At 52.1% G+C, this 21,785-nt stretch overlaps 2 protein-coding genes across 3 annotated transcripts; one reads left to right on the top strand and one right to left on the bottom strand.

The window, feature by feature from the left end:
- The first annotated feature begins 2,187 nt into the window (after positions 1 to 2,187).
- On the top strand, positions 2,188 to 9,885 carry LOC116994435 (angiopoietin-related protein 7-like). The gene is made up of 6 exons (XM_033056134.1): positions 2,188 to 2,596; positions 4,077 to 4,299; positions 5,811 to 5,948; positions 6,950 to 7,166; positions 8,350 to 8,545; positions 9,325 to 9,885. The coding sequence occupies exons 1-6, from the start codon at positions 2,222 to 2,224 to the stop codon at positions 9,469 to 9,471; spliced, it is 1,296 nt and encodes a 431-aa protein (XP_032912025.1). The 5' UTR covers positions 2,188 to 2,221; the 3' UTR covers positions 9,472 to 9,885.
- Positions 9,886 to 12,025: 2,140 nt separating this feature from the next.
- Positions 12,026 to 20,764, bottom strand: STMN4 (stathmin 4). Of its 2 annotated transcripts, none has more exons than XM_033055169.1 (6): positions 20,662 to 20,762; positions 17,583 to 17,640; positions 16,136 to 16,231; positions 14,886 to 15,091; positions 14,604 to 14,795; positions 12,026 to 13,469 (listed from the first exon to the last, which is right to left on the bottom strand). In XM_033055169.1, the coding sequence occupies exons 1-6, from the start codon at positions 20,758 to 20,760 to the stop codon at positions 13,410 to 13,412; spliced, it is 711 nt and encodes a 236-aa protein (XP_032911060.1). In that variant the 5' UTR covers positions 20,761 to 20,762; the 3' UTR covers positions 12,026 to 13,409. The 2 variants fall into 2 exon arrangements, with proteins under 2 accessions (XP_032911060.1, XP_032911059.1); XM_033055168.2 differs by having other exon boundaries at positions 13,444 to 13,913; positions 20,662 to 20,764.
- Positions 20,765 to 21,785: the final 1,021 nt, after the last annotated feature.

Below are 21,785 nucleotides of genomic sequence, written 5' to 3'. Positions count from 1 at the left end.
TTTAATTAATTATGGGATTAATTAATAATTCGCATATTTAATCGGTATCCCTACGGCTGATTAATTAACTCACTGGGAATTAACGAGCCCTGAAAATCCAGGAGAAAATCTTGGAGTAAGGAATTAAACCCAGCAGCGATTTTCCTGCTCCAAAAAAAACCCCCAAAAAACCGGGAAGCTTTCCCATAAAAACTGGGGGGGAAATATACGAGGGAAAGCTCCCCCCCAGATTCCCAGGACAGGAAAACACCGTGGGGAGGGGGATTTGGGATTATCCGGGTGCTGAGAAGGTCAGGCCGGGCCCCGCTGGATCCTCCTTCCCACCGTCGGCTCGCCCATCCCTATTTTTAGAGCCGTGAGAGGATCAGTGGGAATCAGGATTCCGCGGCCGGCCGGAATCCGTTGCACGCCGCTCCCAGGGCGCTCCGACCGGGATCGTCCCAGGTAGGTTGGGAATTCCGGCAAGCTGCCATGGGATCTCTCCTGTTCCTTGTCTGGGTTTTCTGGTTTTTTTGGGATCAAAGAGGTCAAGGGGGGGTGGTGTTTTCCCGCATGGATGGGATCTCTCCTCGTTGCCATTGGATCTGAGTCCGGGTGGAGAACCAATCTCAGATCAGGATCCATCCGGTATCCCAAAGGGATCCTCACGTGGATAATTCCGTGTGCAGCCATAAATCCCGAGGAAAAATCCTACACAGGGGTATGGAGACAGCTCCAAATCCAGGGATGACCCTGGGAATGGCTGGAATGGGATCAGGAATGTTTCAGGGCAGGGTCAAATCCATGTCCTGAATCCTTGGGAATTGCTGGAATGGGAGCGGGAATGTGGAGTGGGGGTTCTAATCCATGCCTTGAATCCTTGGGAATGGATGGAATGGGATTGGGAATGTTGGCAGGGGGAGGGGGTCCAATTCATGGATGTCCCTGGGAATGGCTGGAATGGGATTGGGAGTGTGGGAGGGGTCTGATCCATGTCCTGAATCCTTGGGAATGGTTGGAATGGGACTGGGAATTTTGGGAGGGGTGTGATCCATGGAATTACCTGGGAATGTCTGGAATGGGATTGGAAATGGTGAGGGCGGAGCCTAATCCGTGGATGTCCCTGGGAATACCTGGAATGGGATCGGGAATGTGTGGGGGGCCTGATCCATGCCCCAAATCCTTGGGAATGGATGCAATGAGATTGGGAATGTGGGGGTGTTCCAATCCCTGGATGTCCCTTGGAATGGCTGGAATGGGATTGGGAATGGTGGGAAGGGTCTGATCCATGGAATTCTTGGGAATGGCTGGGATGGGATTGGGAATGTGGGAGGGGTCTAATCCATGGAATTCCCTGGGAATGGCTGGAATGGGATCGGGAATGTCGGAGGGGCTTCTTAATCCATGTCCTGAGTTCCTTGGAATGACTGGAGTGGGATTAGGAATGTTGAGGGAGTTCTAATCCATGCCCTATGTCCTTGGGAATGGCTGAAATGGGATTGGGAATGTTGAGGGGTGGATTTGATCCATGGAATTTTTGGGAATGGCTGGAATGGGATTGGGAATCCTGGGAGGGGTCTCATCCATAGAATTCATGGGAATGGCTGGAATGGGATTGGGAATGTGGGAGGGTCTAATCCATGCCCTGAATCCTTGGGAATGGATGGAATGGGATTGGGAATTTTGAGAGGAGGGTTTGATCCATGGAATTCTTGGGAATTGCTGGAATGGGATTGGGAATATTGGACGGGGGATCTGATCCATGCCCCAAATCCTTGGGAATGGCTGGAATGGAACAGGGAAGCTTAGTGGGATCTAATCCATGTCCTGAACTGGATTGGGAATATGGGAGGGGTCTGATCCATGTCCTGAACCCTTGGGAATAGCTGGAGGGACCCAGGAATTCCAGCAGCAGCTCCCAGTCAGCTTTTCCTTCATCCATCTCCTTGCTCTGATTTCCATTCCCAGGAAGCACCAGAATACGCGGATACCCAGCCTGGAGCAGCCAAATCCTTCCCACACCTGATCCCGAGCAGGCGGAATTCCGGAATCCCCTTCCCAAGAATTCGGTCACCTCATCCCTCCAAGCCGCTCCGGAGGTGGGGAGCCAGAAGAGAGCTGAGGATCCCAACTGATCCCAGCTTGGAATTTTATGGGATTTTATGGGATCAGCTCTTTTTCCTGCCTCCGGGATCTCTTGGCATGCTCTGATCCCATAAAGCCGCCCTGGGAATCATCCCTGATGGAATTCCACCGGGGAAAAGCAGGACTACTCTCCCTCCTCCTCATGGCCGCACTGAGCCGCCAATCCCTGGAAAAATCCCTTCCCGTGGGCTACCGGGAGCACGAGGATCCTCGGGAGAGCCCGGGGCTGATCCAGTGTGGGGAGTACAGCAACCAGGTGCTTCCCAACGGGAAGTGCCGGATCGTGGCCACGCTGCCGCAGGGCGACGAGCGGCGCTGCCCCGACCTGTTCCGCTGCACCGACGAGGTGTCCTACTGGCTCCACGAGAACGAGGAGCGCAAGCAGCAGATCCTGGAGCTCCGCGAGCTCATCTCCGAGCTCCAGGAGGAGCTGAGGAACCACCGGCACCGCCTCAAGGCCCTGGAGGTCCAGGTGGGATCACGACGGGAATTTCGTTTGTTGGGTTTTTGTTGTTGTTTTGGTTTGGGTTTTTTTGTTGTTTTGGGTTTGTTTTGTTTTGTTTTGTTGTGGGAGGTTCCAACTCCTGGAATTTGACGGAGTCAGGACTGGGATTGGGAGCATTCCAGGGATAGTTTTCCCAATATCAATCCCAAATCCTTGAGTTTTCTCCATGGAATTTCCTCTACCTTTGGAAGGACTGTGGATCCGTCCCTTTCCCAAATCCCTCCAGATCCCAGTCAGAGTGTCCATGGGAATTTGTTCCATGGGTGCTTCCAGATCCGGAAATCTGGCAGAGCCAGGACTACAATCAGGAGGATTCCAGGGATAATTTTCCCAACATCAATCCCAAATCCTTGAGTTTTATCCTTGGAATCTCCTCCACCTTGAGCTTTCCTTGGAAAGGCCGCAGATCCATGCCATTCCCAAAGTCCTGGAGATCCAGGTAAAGGTGGGATCACACCAGGATTTTTGTGGTTTTATTTCTGTGGAAGTTTCCAGATCCTGGAATTTTGCACGGTTGGAACTCGGAACAGGAGCATTCCAGGGATAATTTTCCCTATATCAATCCCAAATCCTTGAGTTTTTTCCATGGAATCTCCTCCACCTTTCCCGGGGAGTTTTCCCAGACCGGACCTGGACATCTGCCCATGCCATGGATCAGGAGCATTCCTGGGACAATTTTCCCAATATCAATCCCAAATTCTTGAGTTTTATCCATGGAATCTCCTCTGCCTTTGGAGAGGCCACAGATCCATCCCATTCCCAAATCCCTGGAGATCCAGGTAAAGGTGGGCCCCCAATGGGATTTTTGTTTGTTTTTATTTTTTTGCTGTGGGTGTTTCCAGATCCTGGAAATTGGCAGGGTCAGAAAATTGATTGGGAGAATTCCAAGGATAATTTTCTCAATATCAATCCCAAATCTTGGAGTTTTATCCATGGAATCTCCACCTTTGAGCTTTCCTAGGAAAGCAGATCCATCCCATTCCCAAATCCCTGGAAATCCAGGTAAAATTGTTCATCGGAATTTTTTCCATTGGCGCTCCCAGCTCCTGGAATTTGGCAGGGTCAGAACTTGGATCAGGAGCATTCCAGGGATAATTTTCCATTATAATTTCCATTCTCCATTTTTAACCAATTAATATACTTTTAAAAATTATTCTTCCGCTTAGAAGCCCAACAATTTTTCATAATTTCTCCATTTTTAACCAATTTAAAAAAAAATTTTCCCTCTTAGAAATGCAACAATTTTTTGTAATTTCTCCATCTTTTAACCAATTAATTAATTTTTTTCTGCTTATAAACCCAACAATTTTTTTGTAATTTCTCAATTTTTAACCGATTAATTTCTTTTTTAAAATTTTATTTTTCCACTTAGAAACCCAACAATTTTTTTTTGTAATTTCGCCATCTTTCAACCAATCAATTTAATTTTTTTTTTTATTTTGGCCAGCACGAGGAGGCGGCGGGTCGGAACCAGAGCCTGGCAAGGAGGGTGCAGGAGCTGGAGCAGCATTCCCGGGAATCCAGCACGCTCCAGCACATCCAGGCCACGCTGCTCTACGACATCCAGGCGCAGATCAACAACATCTCGGCGCTGGCCGACTGGGCCTGGCGCAACCCCAGTTGCCTCCACCCCGCTGACATCCGCCTCCAGGAGGAGATGCAGCAGCCAGGTGGCGCCGGGAATGGGAATGGGATTGGGATTGTGAATGGGAATGGGATTGGGAATACGGGGGGAAAAAAAAAAGCATTTTTAAATCCCGCTCAATCCTGTTTTCCAAGAGGGTTTCTGGAGTTTTCCAGCTCTGCAGATGTGGGAGAAGTCAGAAGGGAGGTTTCCCAAATCCAGGGAATGTTCTACAAAAAAAAAAAAAAAACAAAAATCCATGAAAATTTGGAGGTTTTTACCATAAAAATGTCATTTTTTCCACTTAGGAACCCAAAATTTTTTGTTATTTCTCTATTTCTAATGGTGGGGGTTTTTTGGTTTTTTTTGTTTGTTTGTTTGTTGGTTTTTTCTGTGGTTTTTTTAAATTTTTTTTGTTTTGTTTTTTGGGTTTGGTGGGTTTTTTGTTTTTGTGTGTGGTTTTTGTTTTTTGGTTTTTTGGTTTGTTTTTGGTTTTGTTTTTTGTTTGTTTGGGGTTTTTTTGGGGTTGTTTTTGCTTATTTTTTTGTTTTTATGGTTCTTTTCCCTGGAATAATTAGGAATTGTCCCTCAAAAATTCATGGCACAGAACTAAAGCTTTGGTAAAACTTCTCCAGCTAAAAAAACCCCAAAATTTTCTGTGATTTCTCTGGTTTTAGTGAACGACTTTTGAATTTTCTCTTTTGTCACTTTTTTTTTTTTTTTGTCTGGAATAACTTCGAGCTTTCTGTGGGACAATTTGTGGTTTTCTTTCCAAAATTCCTGGTGTAAAACTAGAATTTTAATGAAATTTTTCTTCTTCAAAAAATTCCATTATTTTAAATGAATTAATTTACTTCCACCCCGCTCCCCCCCCGCCTTCCCATCCCAAGGCTTTGGTTGTTTTCCCTGGAATAATTTGGGATTCTCCTTGGAATAGCTTCAGATTTTCTCTGTAATAATCCTAGGAAAATTCCCTAATTTCCCTTTAGGATCTGGAAAATTCTGGAAAAAATCCCCACTGGCCAGCGTGACTCGTAGGGACTTTGCTGGAATCCAGGGAATATTTTCCAAAAAAAAAACCCCAAAAAATCTCTCAAAATTTGGATTTTTTTTAATCATAAAAAATCAAATTTTCCCGCTTAGAAACCCAATGATTTTTGTTAATTCTCCATTTTTAATGAATTAGGTTTTTTTTTTTTTTACTTTTTGGACCAATGCATCCATGTTTTCTTGTAATTTCTCCATTTTTAACCAGTTAATTTTTTTTCTTTAAATTTATTTTCCCGCTTAGAAACCCAACTATTTGGGATTCTCCACGGAATAACTTCAGATTTTCCCTGGAATAATCCTGGGAAAATTCCGTAATTTTCCTTTAGGATCTAGAAGACTCTGGAAAAAATCCCCAGTGGCTGGCACGACCAAAATTTGAATCCCAGAACCTCCAAAAAAATCCAGGGATTTTTTTTTGTTGTTGTTCTTCCCATATTTTTCCGATTTGTGGGAGAAGCGTTTTTCCCTCTGGGCCATAACCGCCATTTTCCCTGTTCCCATCCCCAGGGCTCAAGCACAGCCGGAATTGTCCCATTGACTGCGCCTCCGTGTACTACAACGGGCTCCGGAGGTCCGGGATTTACAGCATCCTGCCCTCCGTGCGCGGAATTCCCATCGAGGTCCTGTGCGACATGGACACGGAAGGTCTGGAATTCCGGAGGATTCGTCCCATGAGGGAGCTGGATCCCCGTTCCCAGGGGATGGGGACATTCCTGAGGCGGCTGGAGAAGCAGGAGGGTTTGGGAAACGTGGCTGGAATGGGGTGGGAATTTTGGGTGTCCTGGGATAGTCCATGATTTTAGTTTGAAGTTGACATAAGGAATCTGAAATCCCGGAATGTTTTGGATGGGAAGAGACCTCAAATCCCATCCCAGTCAAATCCTGACACCTCCCATGATCCCAGGTTGCTATAACCTTTCCTTGGATGCTCCCAGGAACCCACGGATTCTTGGGAATTCCAGTCCAGCCAGGAACTCCTTCCCAAGCTCCCCTTTCCCAGTGGGAGCCATTCCCTGGCTCCTGCCCCTCCAGCCCTTTCCCAAATCCCAGCTCTCCTTTCCCTCTCCAAAAGGCTCCCAGGATTCCCTGGATCCTTCCCTGATCCAGCTGCACATTCCCAGATCTCCCAGCCTGGAATTGGATCCATCCCCATCCCAACTCCTCTCTGGGAAGGAATTTCCAGATCCAGGTTCTTCACTGGGAATTTGGGACTCCAGGAAGGGTCTCCCTTCCCTTTTCCATCCCCGAATTCCATAAAAATCCCTCGGGATGGATCCTGAGTGTCTTGGATCCCAGAATCCCAGAATGGTTTGGGATGGGATCCATGGACCTTCAATCCCACCCCATTTCAATCTCCATCCCAGGCTGATCCAAATTTTCCTTGGATATTGCCAGGGACTCTCTGGAAATTCCAGCCCATCCAGGAATTCCTTCCCAAGATCCCACCCCAAGCTCCCCTTTCCCGGTGGGAATTCCATTCGCTGTTTCCTGCCCCTCCACCCTTTATCCCAAATGGCTCTCCAGTTCTCCTGGACAATTCCATGGATTTGAATTCCACTTTTGCTGATGGATCCTCCCTAAAGATTTCTGTCTGGGTCTCTCTGGATTTTCCCCGGATGTTCCCATTTCCCATCCTCTCCCGGCAGGTGGGGGCTGGACCGTCATCCAGAGGCGCCAGGACGGATCCGTGGATTTCAACCGGACCTGGAACGAGTACAAGGAAGGATTTGGGGACCTCAACGGGGAATTCTGGCTGGGCAATGACAACATCCACAGGGTGACGAGCCAAGGGGATTATTCCCTACGGATCGACATGGAGGATTGGAATAACAAGCACAAACACGCCTTCTACCAGGTCTTCAGGTAAAACGTGGGATAATTCCCAGGATTTCAGACCCTGGGAATGGGAATTCTGTCAGGAGAGGTTTCCAGGCCAGGCCCAGTCTCCCCTTCCCACCTGGATTTCATCCCAAATTTGAAGCTGTGATTTAGGGAATGTGCGGCATCATCCGGCCATGCCCAAATTCCAAATCCATGGGAGAAAGCAGATGCAGGATCCAGTGGACAATCCCTGTTTTCTCCCTGGGTTTTGGGGCCCCAGTTATTGAGCTGTGTGTCCAAAATCCAAGGATTTTGAGGAATTTTCCCTGGGAAGGGGCTCCCGATTTTGCTTGGTTTGGAATTTTGTCCTCCCCACTCGTTTAATTCCTGGGATCCTTTGGAACCTCCAGCCCTTCCCCTCTTCCTGTTTTATATTTCCAACCGCATCCACCACATCCTGGATTATTCCAGAGTGTCGAGGAGTTCCTGGATTGTCCCAGAGCATCCCCTTCCCTTTTTCTCCTGGAAATCCGGGAATGTTTCGGATGGGAAAGGACCTTAAACCTCGCCCCGTTCCTTGGACAGGGACACCCTCCATGATCCTGGGATGTTCGAGCCTGGCTTTGGACACTCCCAGGGATCCAGGGATTCTCTGGGAATTCCAGCCCAGCCAGGAATTTCTTCCCAAAATCCCAGCCCATTCCCTGGCTTCTGCCCCTCCAGCCCTTTCCGAAATCCCAGCTCTCCTTTCCCTCTGCAAAAGGCTCCCAGGATTCCCCAGATCCTTCCCTGATCCAGCTGCACATTCCCAGCTCTCCCAGCCCTGGGATTGGATCCAGCCCCATCCCAACTCCTCTCCAGGAAGGAATTTTGGGAACCAGGGGCTTCTCTGGGAATTCGGGACTCCAGGAAGGGTCTCCCTTCCCTTTCCCATCCCCAAACTCCCTAAGAATCCCTCAGGATGGATCCTGATAACCAAAAGGATTTTCCCAAGGCTCCCACATTCCTTTGTCGTGGCTTCCCAGCCTTGCTCCACCCATCTCATCCCAAAATTCCCAAATTCCCAACCACACCCAGAAACCTCCTCATCCTTGACTTCCCAAGGTGATGAACCCCAGCAGGAATTTCCAGCCCTGCCTGAGGAATGCCGTATCCCAGTCAGAAAGCACAATCCCAACAAAATTCCCACAATCCCGATGAGAAATTCCTTTTTTTCCCGCTACAGCATCGAGGACGAGGAAAACTTTTACCGGCTCCACGTGGACGGGTTCAGCGGCACCGTGGAGGATTCCTTCGCCTGGTACCACGACAAGAGGAGCTTCAGCACTCCGGATTCCGGGAATATCTGCGCCGAGATTTCCCACGGAGGCTGGTGGTACCACCAGTGCTTCTTCTCCAACCTCAACGGCGTTTACTACAAGGTGGGATGGATAGCAGGAATTTTTGGGGAATTTTTTGGTATTTTTTTGGGAATATTTTTGGAGTTTTGGGGAATTTTTTGGAATTTCTTGGGAATATTTTGGAATTATTTTTTTTTTTATCCCCTGGGACATCAGAGGGATGGACCTCAAGGGAAAGCTGGATGGGGACGGTGGGATGTTAGGAGCGAGGAATTTGCTCCCGGAATTGTGGAATTGTTGAGGTTGGGAAAGTTTTCCAAGGCTGAATCCAACCATTCCCAGCATTTCCAATCCTGCCACAGATCTGTGTCTCACAAAATCCTCATGGATATGAATTCATCCAGAAATGGGGATTCCTCCACCACTGTGCCAGGGCTGGATGGATTTTCCAGGCTGGAGTTATTCCCGATATCCCATAAACCTCCCCTGGCACAGCTGGAGTCCCTGTTTCCTCTCATCCCATCCCTCATTCCCTGGGAGATCATTCCTGATTCCCGCCTGGCTTGACCAAATTCTCCGGAACAGAAATAAAAGGAGCCCTGAACGCCGGAGCCATCCAGCTTTTCCTCATGGAATACCATGGAAACCTCTGGAATGGGCAATTCAGCTGCCTGAAATTCCAATGTGGCTCCAGAGGGACCTTTGGAAAAATTTTGGGATTTAAGGGTTTTTTCCTCCCACATTATCCTGAAATTCTCTGTTCCCATATTCCCATATTAATAGTTTTTCCGACGATCCCATCCCGAAGATGATTCCAAGTGTTTCCCACTCCTGAGTCTTCTCCTTTCTGTGCTTCCCAGGGTGGCCGATATTCCATAAAAAACCGGAAGATGCTGGGCCCAGATGGGATCGTCTGGTATTCCTGGAAGGACACGGACTATTATTCCCTACGGAAAGTGGTCATGATGATCCGACCGCGCACATTCCGGCCCCACCTCTCCCCGTGATGGATCCTGGGATGTTCCCCATTCCCACATCCCATGGAATGCTGGGAATGGAGGAAGGGCTGAGAATTGTGCTGGAAAACGGATTCTGGAATGGCTGTTGGATTTTGTGGGAATTATCCGAGTCCTCCAGCGTGGGAGATGTCCCGGGAATGCGGAGGTGATTCCTGGGAATGGCATTACCAAGACTAAATGCAGTTGTTTGGATGATGGGAATCAGTTCCAGGCTGATCCATGTGGAGCTCCGTGGCCTCCAACCCAACGGAATTTCCCAAGGGAAGCAATGGAAGTGATCCTGGCAGAATTTCCCATGTGGGATTTGATGGAATGGTTTTTATTCCCGAGGATTTGCATCCTGTTCCCAAAGATCCTGAGGATCCACGAGCACAAGGATGCATGGAATTGGCTCTGAGGGAAGCCAGGAGATCCAATGTGCATTCCCAGGAATGGAATCACGGGAAAATGAGGACGGACTGCGTTCCACACCTGGATATCGAGTTTTGGGAATAAAAATATTCCAAATGAAAGGATTCCAAAGCAAAAAAAATGGAAACTTTTCCATTTCTCTTTCCATTTTCACCTTCCTGCCCCTTCTCCGGTAAAGAATTCTGGATGGATTTTCTATCCATCCTAAAAAGAGACCAGGAATTCAGATGGGATTCAAAATCCATTTTTTTCACTGCCTTACTCTGGATAACTAGAATTGCTTTTATCAATTCAAATAATCAATTTGAATAATTAATTATTTTTCCGTGGGTAGTTTCAGCCAGAAACCCTCCTTTTTCCCGGGCTTTGCCTTTTCCCTGGATCTGGATTTGGAAGTTGGGACTCGGCTCCGCCCTCCCCATCTTTGATGATGAATATTTAATTTAATTTAATTAATATTTAATTAAATGACCTGTTTTCCTATTCCGTGTTTTCCTGAGGAGGGAAAGTCAGATTTATCCCTCCCAGCCACTCCCATCCAGCTTGGTGCTTTCCTGGTGGGTTCTTTCAGATATTCCGGACTCTGTTTTCCCTGGAATGTCAGGTTTTTTATGGATAAATCCATGGACAAGTTGCCTTCCAATCACCCCACAAATAAATAATTCCAAAGGAATAAACCAACATCCTTTGGCTTTCGGTTTTCCTTGGAAGTTTTCCAAGGGTGTGAGGTATTCCCAAAACTCTCCCAGGTGTGACATTCCCGTTGGATCACCGGCCAAAATTCCATGATTCTTCCGGGATAATCAATACCCTGATAAGGGATTAATTGATCACTTAATAAGCTACAGTTTAATTAATTAATGATCCCATTACTGCTGTTCATCCACCATCTGTTTTCCCACATTATTAAGCTTGGCGATTCCCAAACCTTAGGAATCCCACATGGATGCTCCGGAATTAATTCTTCCATTCTTCCTTTCCCGCAGCTTTTATCTCAGGTGCAAATTCCTCCCTTTTCCCCAAGTCTTGGATTCCAGAAGGATCCAGGAAATCCTGGGAGGCTTTTGCAGAGGGGAAAGAGAGCTGGGATTTGGGAAAGGGCTGGAGGGTCAGGAGCCAGGGAATGGCTCCCACCGGGAAAGAGGGGCTTGGGAAGGAATTCCTGGCTGGGTTGGAAGTTCCAGAGAATCCCTGTGAGTGTCCAAAGAAATCCTGGAGCACCCTGGGATAGGGAAAGGCATCCGTGGGAGAACAATGATTCCCCAAATCCTCAGGATTCCTCAGGCCAGGGATGATCCTGAAATCATGGAATGGTTTGGATGGGAAGGGACCCCAAAGCTCATCCCATCCCATCCCATCCCATCCCATCCCATCCCATCCCATCCCATCCCATCCCATCCCATCCCATCCCATCCCATCCCATCCCATCCCATCCCATCCCACCAGCAGGGGCACCTCCCACCATTCCAGTTTTTTTCAGGGATGGATCCATGCCCTCTTTCCCTACTCTCTGTGGACCCAGACCCTTCCTGTCCCAGCTGGAATCCCAGCTGCATCCATAGGGGAGCCCAATCCCCTTCCCTGGATTTGCCTGATCCCACTACAATGGGAATCACCCATCCTCAAAGATTCCCAGGATCAGGATCTCTTTATTCCAGGTCAGAGAGGGTTGGACCAGCAGGAACGGACAATTTGGACCCTCTGGAATGCTGCTCTTAAATTTTGACACCATTTTCCCGTGGAGCAAAGATGAGAAAGGAACTTTCCCATTCTTTCCTCCTTGGATCTAGAGCAGGAATTCCCGTATCTCCAAACCCTGAGGAATGGATGTGTTACCGTTGGCAGTTCCATGGATTCCCTGATGGATCATCCAGTCTCATCCAGTTCCTTCCTGGTTTCCGCCTCTCCCAGTGCACAGATGGGAATTGGGATCCAACTCCCTGCTCCAGGTCTTGGATGGGAAAACTTCATGGAATGAGTTTGGAGTGCCCAAATCTTCCAACCCCACCAGATTTTTGGGGAAAGGAGGGAAAACAGCGCAGCCTCCCACCTTAATTCCTTCCTCTCCCTCCTTTTCCCGACTCCAGGATGCCCCAATCCCAAAAAAACCACTCGGGAAGCACCGCAGGGATCATGGAAACCAAAGGAAAGGCCAAGGCAGTTTTATTTACATCCGTTGTGTACAAAAAAAAGGGACAGCTCGTGCCACGATCCGACCCCAATCCCATGTTTTCCCCCTTCCCAGGATTCTCCCAGGGCTCCGGGATCAGGGTGGGCATCTCCTGGCACTGGGAAAGAGCCGTGATTCCCTCCGGACCCGCGTCGGAGCTCGGAATGCAGAGACCAAACCCTTCGTTCACATCCGGGTTGGAATTTTGGAGTTGCCACGAAACTGGGAAACGCTTCCAGCTGGAAACTGGGAATGGAGGGATTTCCCACCCCACTGGAAAATCCAATCATCCTTCTCCTGCCCTTGCTGGAGGCAAAGATCCCCCAGGAACGGCACAGCAGCTTCCCAAACAAAAAAATTCTGGAATGCTGGGGGGTTTTCCACCCTCCCTGGTGTCACCAGGAGGTGCCACCGCTGTCCCCAAGGGGTTCTCATGGATAATTTTCCCTGTTCTCCACAGGGCTCCATCCCAGCTCCAGTTCTCCACCTTTTTCCTGAATTTTCCCTCATTCCCTTCCGTCGTGGTCTCCACAGCCCCGCCCTGGTTTCTCCTGCTGCGCCATCTCCAAGGAAAACCCTGGGATCAGGGTAGCCTTGGAGCCACTCAGTTTTCCAGCTGGGGAAAGGGGGATTTCATCCAAGAATTCCCATTGGGATTTTTTCTTTTTTTTTTTTGGGGGGGGGAGGTTCTTACAAAAAAGCTTCTTTGGGAATTCATGGGGCTTTCCAATGTCACCCTTGGGAAGGATCCACAGGCATCTCCAACAGCCAGAAAAAACCTTTGGAGCAAGGGAATTTCACTCCCTGACCACCTCCAACAGAGGGAAAACTTCTCCTCCTTCCCAAAAGAGGGCAAAAAACCCGCCAGATCTGGGAAGAGATCCCAAATCCAGGCGGGAACAAGGGAGGGAGGGACACCAAGAGATGCCGCAGCCCACGGATGGGGTGGGATGGGATGGGATTGGATGGAGAAGACTCCGGAGGGATTCCCGCCCGCCCCCGCCTGCCCAGCACCAAATTAAAGTCACACACGACGCACATTTCCCACAGTTCCCTCCCCACCCGCTCGGTATTCCCGGGATTTCTCCCGGGGATCGCCTCCTCAGCCCTCGGCTGTCCCCCTCCGGACCTGGCTGGCGGGATCCCGAATCCCGCCCTCAATCCCTTCCCTCCCCACCCTCCCCCGGAACGACGACGACGACGACTCCGATGGCTTCACCCCTCAACTCGTCACATCCACGAACAAAGAAAGCAGAGGAACGTCCACCATTCCCACACCATTCCGACCTGGAGCTGCGGAAGCCTCCGGCACCTCCCCGGAGCTGTCAGTCCAAGCAGCGCCTCTTTACCTGGAGGCTTCTTCCTTGAGCTCCTTGTTTTTCCTCACTTCTTCCGCGTGTTTGTCCTGTGGGATTGGGAAGGGGGAGGAGGGGAAGGAGGAGGAGGAGGAAGGGTGGGGAAGGAGGAGGGGAACACGCGTTAGCCGGGTTCCAGGATTCCGGGATCCCCACGGACAGCGGCTCCGGAGGGGCTGAAGGCACGAGGTTCATCCCGAGGGACGCCACGGATGGGTCACCAGCGTCCTCTCTCCTCCCCTGGGGTCACTTAAGGGCTGCTGGTGGCACTTGGGGACACTTTGTCCTCGCCCTCTGGCTACGAGGGAGACGTCAACCGTCCCGGGAAGCCCCATGGAGCTGGGATTAGCTGGGATTTTCCGGCATTATCTGGCGCTCTCCGCCTCTGCCCCAACGGAGGCGTTCGGAGAAGGGCACTGGGCGGGCTCCGGATGTTTTGGAGGGAGCTGGAGGTGGTGAGGGTGGGATTTTCCGTGCGGAGGTTGGGAACAGACCTGATTCGGGAGAAAGAAGAGGGCTGGAAGGGTGGGAACGGCTCCCAGCACGGAGCTGGGGAGTTTCCGGATCCATGGGAAGGGACCAGGGGAAGATCCACCAGCCCGGAGGTGGGAAAAGTACAATGGGATGGAATTCCCAGGGAAGCTGTGGCTGCCCCTGGGTCTCTGGAAGTGTCCAGTTGGACAGACATTGGAGAAATCTGGGATAGTCCAAGGAAAGGTTGGATGGGGTTTGGGAAATCTGGGATAGTCCGAAGAAAGGTTGGACAGGGCTGGGAGAAATCTGGGATAGGCCAAGAAATGGTTGGATGGGGCTTGGAGAAACCTGGGATAATCCAAGAAAAACTTGGGTGGCACTTGGAGAAATCTGGGATAGTGGGAGGTGACAGGAGTGGAACTGGATGATCCTAGAGGTCCCTTCCAACCCAACCATCCCGGGATTCTGAGATTCCTGGGATTCTGTGCCCCATCCTGATGGGACACGGGAAAAAGGACAAGGGATCCATGGGCAAGACCCGGATCCCAACTCTCCAACCTCTCCCAAGTCTGTGGATCCGCCCGGGCAGGACCCCCCCCATCCCAGTGGGATGCTGCTCTTTGATGGGAAGGGACGTGGGCATCACCCTAAGAGCCACCAGTATCCCAAATATCCCAAACTCATCCCAATCCCTTTTTCCAGGCGCCCACCTTCTCCTGGAGGCGCTCCAGCATGGCTGCCAGGTGCGCCTCGCGGTTCTCCTTGTTGGACTCCATCTTCTGCGCCAGCTTCTCCTTGGCCATCTTGATGAAGTTGTTGTTCTCCTCGATGGCCTTCTGGATCACTTCCCGCTCGTGTTCCCGCTTTTCCGCCAGGTGCTTCAGCAGCTCCGCCTCCTGGTACTGGGGACACCGCGGAGGGACATTCCCGGGATAAAGACACCTCTTCCGAACCCGAAAACGGGGTGGGAATTTTCGGGGTGCTGCACTCACCTTTCTCCTCTCCTCCGCCGCTTCCAACTTCTTCTGGATCTCCTCCAGGGAAGGGTCGCGGCGCCGGGGCAGGGAAGCGTTGAATTCCGGGATTCCATCGAAGGACGGAGGCTTCAGGATGACCTCAAAGGATTGGCCCGAGGTGCGTTTGTTGAGCTCAATCACCTCCATGTCGGAGATCACGCACCAGGTCAGATCCACTGTGTCTGCGGTGGGAAAAACGGAATGAGCTGCCGGGAATTCTTATTTTGGGATTCCACACCCGTGGACTCCACAGTGGGATTCCACTTTTCCTGGTGTCTGTAAGTTTTATCCAAATGCATCCCTGGGGTTCAGGGATTGGGGGGTGGGGTAGAAATTCCACCCATCCATGGGGTTGGGCTGGGAATATTTGGGAGAACTAAGGGTTGGGAATATTCCTGTCTCCTTGTTTTGGGAATTGGAAATGGGAATGTGATCCCTTTTCCAGTGTAGATCCCCTGGATAACATGGAGGAGCCCCCCAAGGCTCCTCCATGGTCACTGGACATGGATTGGGATGAATCACCTGGAGTTGAAAATTATGGAATTTAAAATCTGGGAAGAGGGAATGAAGCCCTGTTGGATGCCAACCCATTCACGGGACTGGTCTGGGAATATCTGGGAGCGCTGAGGCCTGGGAATGTCCTTCTCTTCCTGTTTTGGGAATTGGGAATGGGAACGTGATCCCTTTCCCAGTGTAGATCCCCCTTGGGGTGGACATCGTTTTCCATGGCCTCTGGACATGGATCAGGCTGGGAAACATGGAGCCCACACTCTGGGATGAGGGAATGAAGGGATCCCAGAGATCCTCTGGAATCCCCAACCCATCCATGGGGCCAAGCTGGGAATATTTGGGAGAGTTGAGGGCTGGGAATGTCCCTCTCTTCCTGTTTTGGGAATTGGGAATGGGAACATGATCCCTTTCCCAGTGTAGATCCCCCTTGGGCTGGACATCCTTTTCCATGGTCTCTGCTGGAAAAAATGGAGCCCACGCTCCGGGATGAGGGAATGAAGGGCTCCTGGAGCTCCTCTGGGATCCCAACCCATCCATGGAGCCTGGTTGGGAATATTTGGGAGATCTGAGGTGGCTGGGTCTGCCCAACCCCTCCAGATCCCAACCCAGCCTCCTGCTGAATTCCCGAAAAATTCTGGAGCTCAGTTCAAGGGTGACCCTGCCCATACCATGGTGGGGGGGTTTGAAGCCCCTCCCAGAGATCCCAGAATTCCCACCTTCATAAGTGTAGTTCGGCTTGTTGAGGGGATCCGACAGGAAACAGGAGCAGAACAGGGAGACGAGGGGCAGCTCCTTCATCTTCTCCTTGTAGGCTGGGAAGAGATATCGGGATCGGGATCAGAGGGGCTGCACGCGCCGGGGAAAGGTTGGGATGGAAGGAAAAGGGATGGAGGGACTCCCAAGTGCCAGGGAAGGAGTGGGATTGAGATCAGAGGGATGAGGGGGCTCCACATGTCAGGGATAGGGTCGGATTGGGATCAGAGCGATGGAGGGATTTCCACATTCCAGGGAAGGGCTGGGATTGGGATCAGAGGGGTGTGGGGGGATTCCCTTTGCCAGGAAAGGGATGGGATCAGGATCAGAGGAGTGAGGAGGCTCCAGGTGCTGGGAAAGGGGTGGGATTGGGATCAGAAGGATGAGGGGGGATTCCATGTGCCAGGGAAAGGGTTGGGATGGAAGAAAAAGGGATGGAGGGGCTCCCAAGTGCCAGGGAAGGAGTGGGATTGGGATCAGAGGGGTTGGGAGTCTTCCATGTGCCGTGAGAAGGGATGGGATTGGGATCAGAGGAACAGGGAGGCTCCAGATATTGGGGAATGGGTGGAATTGGGATCAGAGGGATGAGGGGGCTCCACATGTCAGGGATGGGGTGGGATGGGGATCAGAGGGATTCAGGGATTTCCAAGTGCCAGGGAAGGGCTGGGATTGAGATCCAAGGAATGGGGAGGCTCCAGGTGTCAGGAAAATTTGGGATTGGGGTCAGAGGGGTGAGGAGATTGCTCCATGCCAGGAAAGTGTGGGATTGGGATCAGAGGGGTGGGGGAGAACTCCATGTGACAGGGAAAGTGGGATTGGGATCAGATGGATGAGGGTCTCCACATGCCAGGAAAATTTTGGGATTGGGATCAGAGGGATGGGGTAGAGGGTTCCACATGTCAGGGATGGGGTGGGGTTGGAATCAGGGGTGGAGGACTTCCACATTCCAGGGAAGGGGTGGGATTGGGATAAAAGGGATGGGTGGGGGCTCCACATGTCAGGAAAGGGGTGGGATTGGGATCAGAGGGATAGGGGGAATTCCATGTGCCAGGGAAAGCTTGGGATCAGGATCACAGGGATGGGGAACTTCCATGTACCAGGGAAGGTTTGGGATCGGGATCACAAGGTTAGGGGATTTCCACATTCCATGGAAATGTTTGGGATCGGGATCACACGGATTAGGGAGATTCCCACATTCCAGGGAAAGATTTGGGATCTGGATGGTGGCCAACCCCAGATGTTCCAAACAGGATGAGCTGGGGATCCAGATGTGCAAAGGGCAAACGGGAAGGGCTCGGGATTGTGCCGGGTTTCTGATCCCAGTTTGTCACCACCAGGATAATGGGAACATTCCAGGGACAGCCCGGGATGGGACCCCCCCATTTGGGATCGGGGTGGGGGGTGCCGTACCGGCCAGAGTCATGGTGAGGAAATCCTTGGAATTCTGCAGGAAGAGCGATCCTGGGGCCTGCGGAGGGAAGGAAGGGATCAGGTCAGTGGTGGGGATCTGGGAATGGGGAAATGGGATCTGTGGGATTGATGGGATGGCATGGGATGGGATGGGATGGGATGGGATGGGATGGGATGGCATGGGATGGGATGGCATGGGATGGGATGGGATGGCATGGGATGGGATGGGATGGGATGGGATGGGATTGGCTCATACTGGGATAATGGGATATTGGGATGGCACACACCGGGATGATGGACACATCCCGTGGGATGTTCCTGGCACACTCAGCCCTTCCCAGCTCCACATTCCCAACCCACACGAGAGAGGACACGTGCCGGGAGCCACACACGGACACACCTGGGCACACCTGGACCCCTCCCAAATTCCCTCTGCAATCCCCCCACTCATTTCCCAAAATTCCCAGTCCTCAGCTCCCCCCTTCCTGATGCTCCAGGATCCTCTCCTGCATCCCACTAGGATCTTTTCTGGGGTTTCCATGGAAATGGGAGCATCCTCACCCACCCCCAGGGTTTGGAATGGGAATTGGGAATCATGGAAACTGGGATAATCTGGGCTGCTCCCCATTCCCACGGGTTTGGGGTGGCATTCCCTTTGGAAACACTCTCCCCAAAGCATGGAATGAGGTGGGATTTTGGGATGAAACCCCAGGAATAATCCCAAATCCTCCTTTTAAACAGCAATCCTTCAACCCCTGCAGCTCCGTAGAGAATGAGCATTCCAGGTTGTGCCACGCCCCACCCATCCCAAAGAATCCCAGCCCTCATCCCTCAATCCTGCTGGGATCTGCCCCGGGAACCCCAAAAATCCCCCGGCCGCAGCTTCCAGGGGTTGCTGGTGGTGGGAACAGGGGGAAAATGTGGGAATATCCAGCTGGGATCTCCGTCCGCTTTTCCAGGTGCCCGTCGGGGCGGGGCTGCTGGGGATGCTCCAAGGGATTCCTGGAGCACGGATAACCCGGCTGGAAACGATTCCTGGGCTGCTGCCTCCCTGCTGCCGGCATTCCCACCCCAAATTCCTGCTTTTTCACGGGAAAATCTGCTGGCATTCCATGCCCTGGAGCTCACGTGGCGTTCCTGCAGGATCGCCCACCGGAGCAGGAATGGATGGAAAATGGGATCCATCCCTATGGATACAGGTGGAAAATGGGATCCATCCCTATGGATACAGGTGGAAAATGGGATCCATCCCTATGGATACAGGTGGAAAATGGGATCCATCCCTATGGATACAGGTGGAAAATGGGATCCATCCCTATGGATACGGGTGGAAAATGGGATCCATCCCTATGGATACAGGTGGAAAACGGGATCCATCCCTATGGATCAGCTGGGAAATGGGATCCATCTCTATGGATACAGATGGAAAATGGGATCCATCCCTATGGATACGGTTGGATGGGAGGGGAGTGGTCCAGCCCCTTTCCTGCCGGAATGGATTTGCTTTTCCAGGTGTTCGGAGGGGGGAATTCCCTCCCCACCCCATTCCCAATGGGAGCCGGTCGTGGTTGGGGATCTGCCACTGTCACCCCAAAATCCCAGCGCGGATTAATGATCCCATTCCCAGCCAGGTGATCCCGTTCCCGACCATGCCATCCCACTCCCAGACACACAATCCAATTCCTGATCACACAATCCCATTCCCAGCCAGTTGATCTCATTCCTAACCATGTGATCCCATTCCCGACCACACCACCCCATTCCCAGCCTCACAATCCCATTCCCAGTGACACAATCCCATTCCCATCCAGCCGCACGTGGCAGGCAGAGAGATCCCAACCCACCCTCCCCCTTTTCCCACCTGGAATTCCAAGGCAAAAACCCTCCCATCTCCCATCTTTTTTTTTTTTTCCCCTGAAAAAGCACCCAGTGATGGGTGGGGGAATGGGAATGGGGTTTTGGGGGGGGCTCCCCTTTCCGGGGAATTTTGGGAGGCTCCAGAGGGGGGGAAAAGCGGGATGGCAGCGCCTTCTCCCTCCCTCCCTCCCTCCCCCTCGCTTTTCCCTCTCCCTGGAATAAAAATTCCAGCGACTGCTGCCACCGGCAGGAATTCGGGTGCTGCCTTTTTTGGGGAGGGTTCCACATTTTGGGGGCTCTGGGTGGGGCCGCGCAGCCCCCGAGGGGTCCCCGGAGGGGCGCGGGGGGTGCAAAATCCCGGGAATGCTGAGGATCCTCCCAGGATGACAGGGTGAGGGTCTCCCAAAAATTCGCGGGGATCCCAGGAATGCAGAGGGAGCAGGTCTGCCCTGGGATTTTGGGATTCTGAGGATGCTGGGGGGCGAAATCCCGGGATTTTGGGTGGGTTCGGGTCCTCCTGAGGATTTTGAGGATGAAGAATCCAGGGATCTTGAGGGGTTTGGGTCCCTCAGGAATGCTGTGGGTGCAGAATCCCGGGATTTTGGGGGATTCGTATCCTCCCCCGAGGGGTTTGAGGATGCAGAATCCTGGGATTTTGGGGGGTTCGGGTCCCCCAGGGATGCTGGAATGGGGGTCCCCGAGGATCCAGGGAAATCGTGATGGGGGGGTGGTCCCCAAGGATTTCGGGGGTGGGTGGTGGGGATTTTGCAGATCCTCGGAAAATTCAGGGAATTCTGGGAATTCTGGGGGTGCGGAGCCCCCGAGGACTCTGATCCCCCCGCAAAACCCAAACCCAAACTTGGGGGGCAGCCGAGGATGAGGATGAGGATGAGGATGAGGATGGGGATGAGGATGGGGATGGGGATGGGGATGAGGATGGGGGGGATAAAGGCGAATTCCAAGCAGCTGGAAAACGCCCCGGGAAGAGCGGGACGAGCACCCCAAAACCGATGGGGGACACCCGAAGAGTGACCAGGGCGACAAAACCGGCGAGGTCCCCACCCCAAAAATCCACCCCCCTCTCCCCAAAACCTTTTCCCCTTAAAAACCCCACCGTGAAACATCAACCCCCAAATCCATCCAAACCCTCCGAGCCGGGAACGGAACCCCCCAAAATTCCCAGAGAATTCCCGAAAGTGGCAGGGGAGCCCCCCAGACTCACCCCTCGGCGGTGGTCGCGCTGCTCCTGGCGCTCTCCCGGCTCCTTTAACGCGGCTTTGGAATATCCCGGGCGGGGGGTCCCCAGCGCCCCCCATGACATCACCGCCCGGCTCGCTGATTGGTCGAGAGCCCGCGCGAATGAGGGCCCCGCCCGGTGACGTCACAGCCCGCAGCTATTTTGGGGTTGGAGCAGGGAAAGGGAAAAAAAATGGGAAAAAAATAAAAAAAGAAATGGCGATTTTAAAAAAGGAAAAAAAAAAAAAATCAAAGGATTTTTAAAAAAAGGGATTTGGGGGGGAAAAAGGGGGATTTGGGGAATGGGGTGGGGATGGAAGGATGGATGCAGAGTGGGACGGGGCTGAGGGGGGACAAAGTGACAAAGGGACACGGAGGGGTTTGGGGGTCGCGAGGGGGGCGGGGTGTCTTTGGGCCCTTCTTGTCACATGGCGGGGCACCGGGGTGTACCCCAAAAATTGGGGGGCGGTGGGGTGACATCGGTATGGGGGGACAACGGGGTGTCCCCTGAATTTGGGGGACAATGGGGTGACATTTCTAAGATGGGGGACAACGGGGTGTCATCGGTATGGGGGGACAATGGGGTGACATCTCCAGGGTGGGGGGTAATGGGGTGACATCGATATGGGGGGACAATGAGGTGTCACACAAATTTGGGGTACAGTGGGGTGATATCGATATGGGGGACATTGGGGTGTCCCCTGAATTTGAGGGACAATGGGATGACATTGATATGGGGGGACAATGAGGTGTCCCCTAAATTTAGGGGCAGTGGGACGACATTTCTAAGATGGGGGACAATGGGGAGACATCGCTATGGGTGGACAATGGGGTGTCCTCCTGAATTTGGGGGGACAGTGGGGTGACATTGATATGGGGTCACAATGGGGTGTCCCCTCCATCCTGGAGGACAATGGGGTGACATCTCCAAGATTTGGGGACATCGGGACGTCCCCTCCACCCTCCCAAGCCCAGGCCACGTTCCAATCCCACCTTGACCCATCCCCAGCCCCAAATTCCCACCCGGACTTGTCCTCCTCCATCCCAAATCCGGGCCACGGGAACGTGGAGAGGCCGAGCCCCAGATCCCGGAACTATTTTGGGGCCGTG

Source organism: Catharus ustulatus, chromosome 3, assembly GCF_009819885.2.
Source record: "Catharus ustulatus isolate bCatUst1 chromosome 3, bCatUst1.pri.v2, whole genome shotgun sequence".
Lineage (NCBI taxonomy): Eukaryota > Metazoa > Chordata > Aves > Passeriformes > Turdidae > Catharus > Catharus ustulatus.
Note: the sequence above shows the minus strand (reverse complement) of the source record. Positions and strands in the feature narration are given on the sequence as shown.

Bases quoted from the DNA above. Each gene is read 5' to 3' on its own strand.
- STMN4 (XM_033055168.2), bottom strand. From the start codon at position 20,760: ATGTCATGGGGGGCGCTGGGGACCCCCCGCCCGGGATATTCCAAAGCC. The intron at 17,641-20,661 runs GTGAGTCTGGGG...TTCCCTCCGCAG, and splicing joins AGCGCGACCACCGCCGAGGG to GCCCCAGGATCGCTCTTCCT. The intron at 13,914-14,603 runs GTGGGCGCCTGG...CTCCCGAATCAG, and splicing joins TGGAGCGCCTCCAGGAGAAG to GTCTGTTCCCAACCTCCGCA.
- LOC116994435 (XM_033056134.1), top strand. From the start codon at position 2,222: ATGGAATTCCACCGGGGAAAAGCAGGACTACTCTCCCTCCTCCTCATG. The intron at 7,167-8,349 runs GTAAAACGTGGG...TTCCCGCTACAG, and splicing joins GCCTTCTACCAGGTCTTCAG to CATCGAGGACGAGGAAAACT. The intron at 8,546-9,324 runs GTGGGATGGATA...TGTGCTTCCCAG, and splicing joins TCAACGGCGTTTACTACAAG to GGTGGCCGATATTCCATAAA.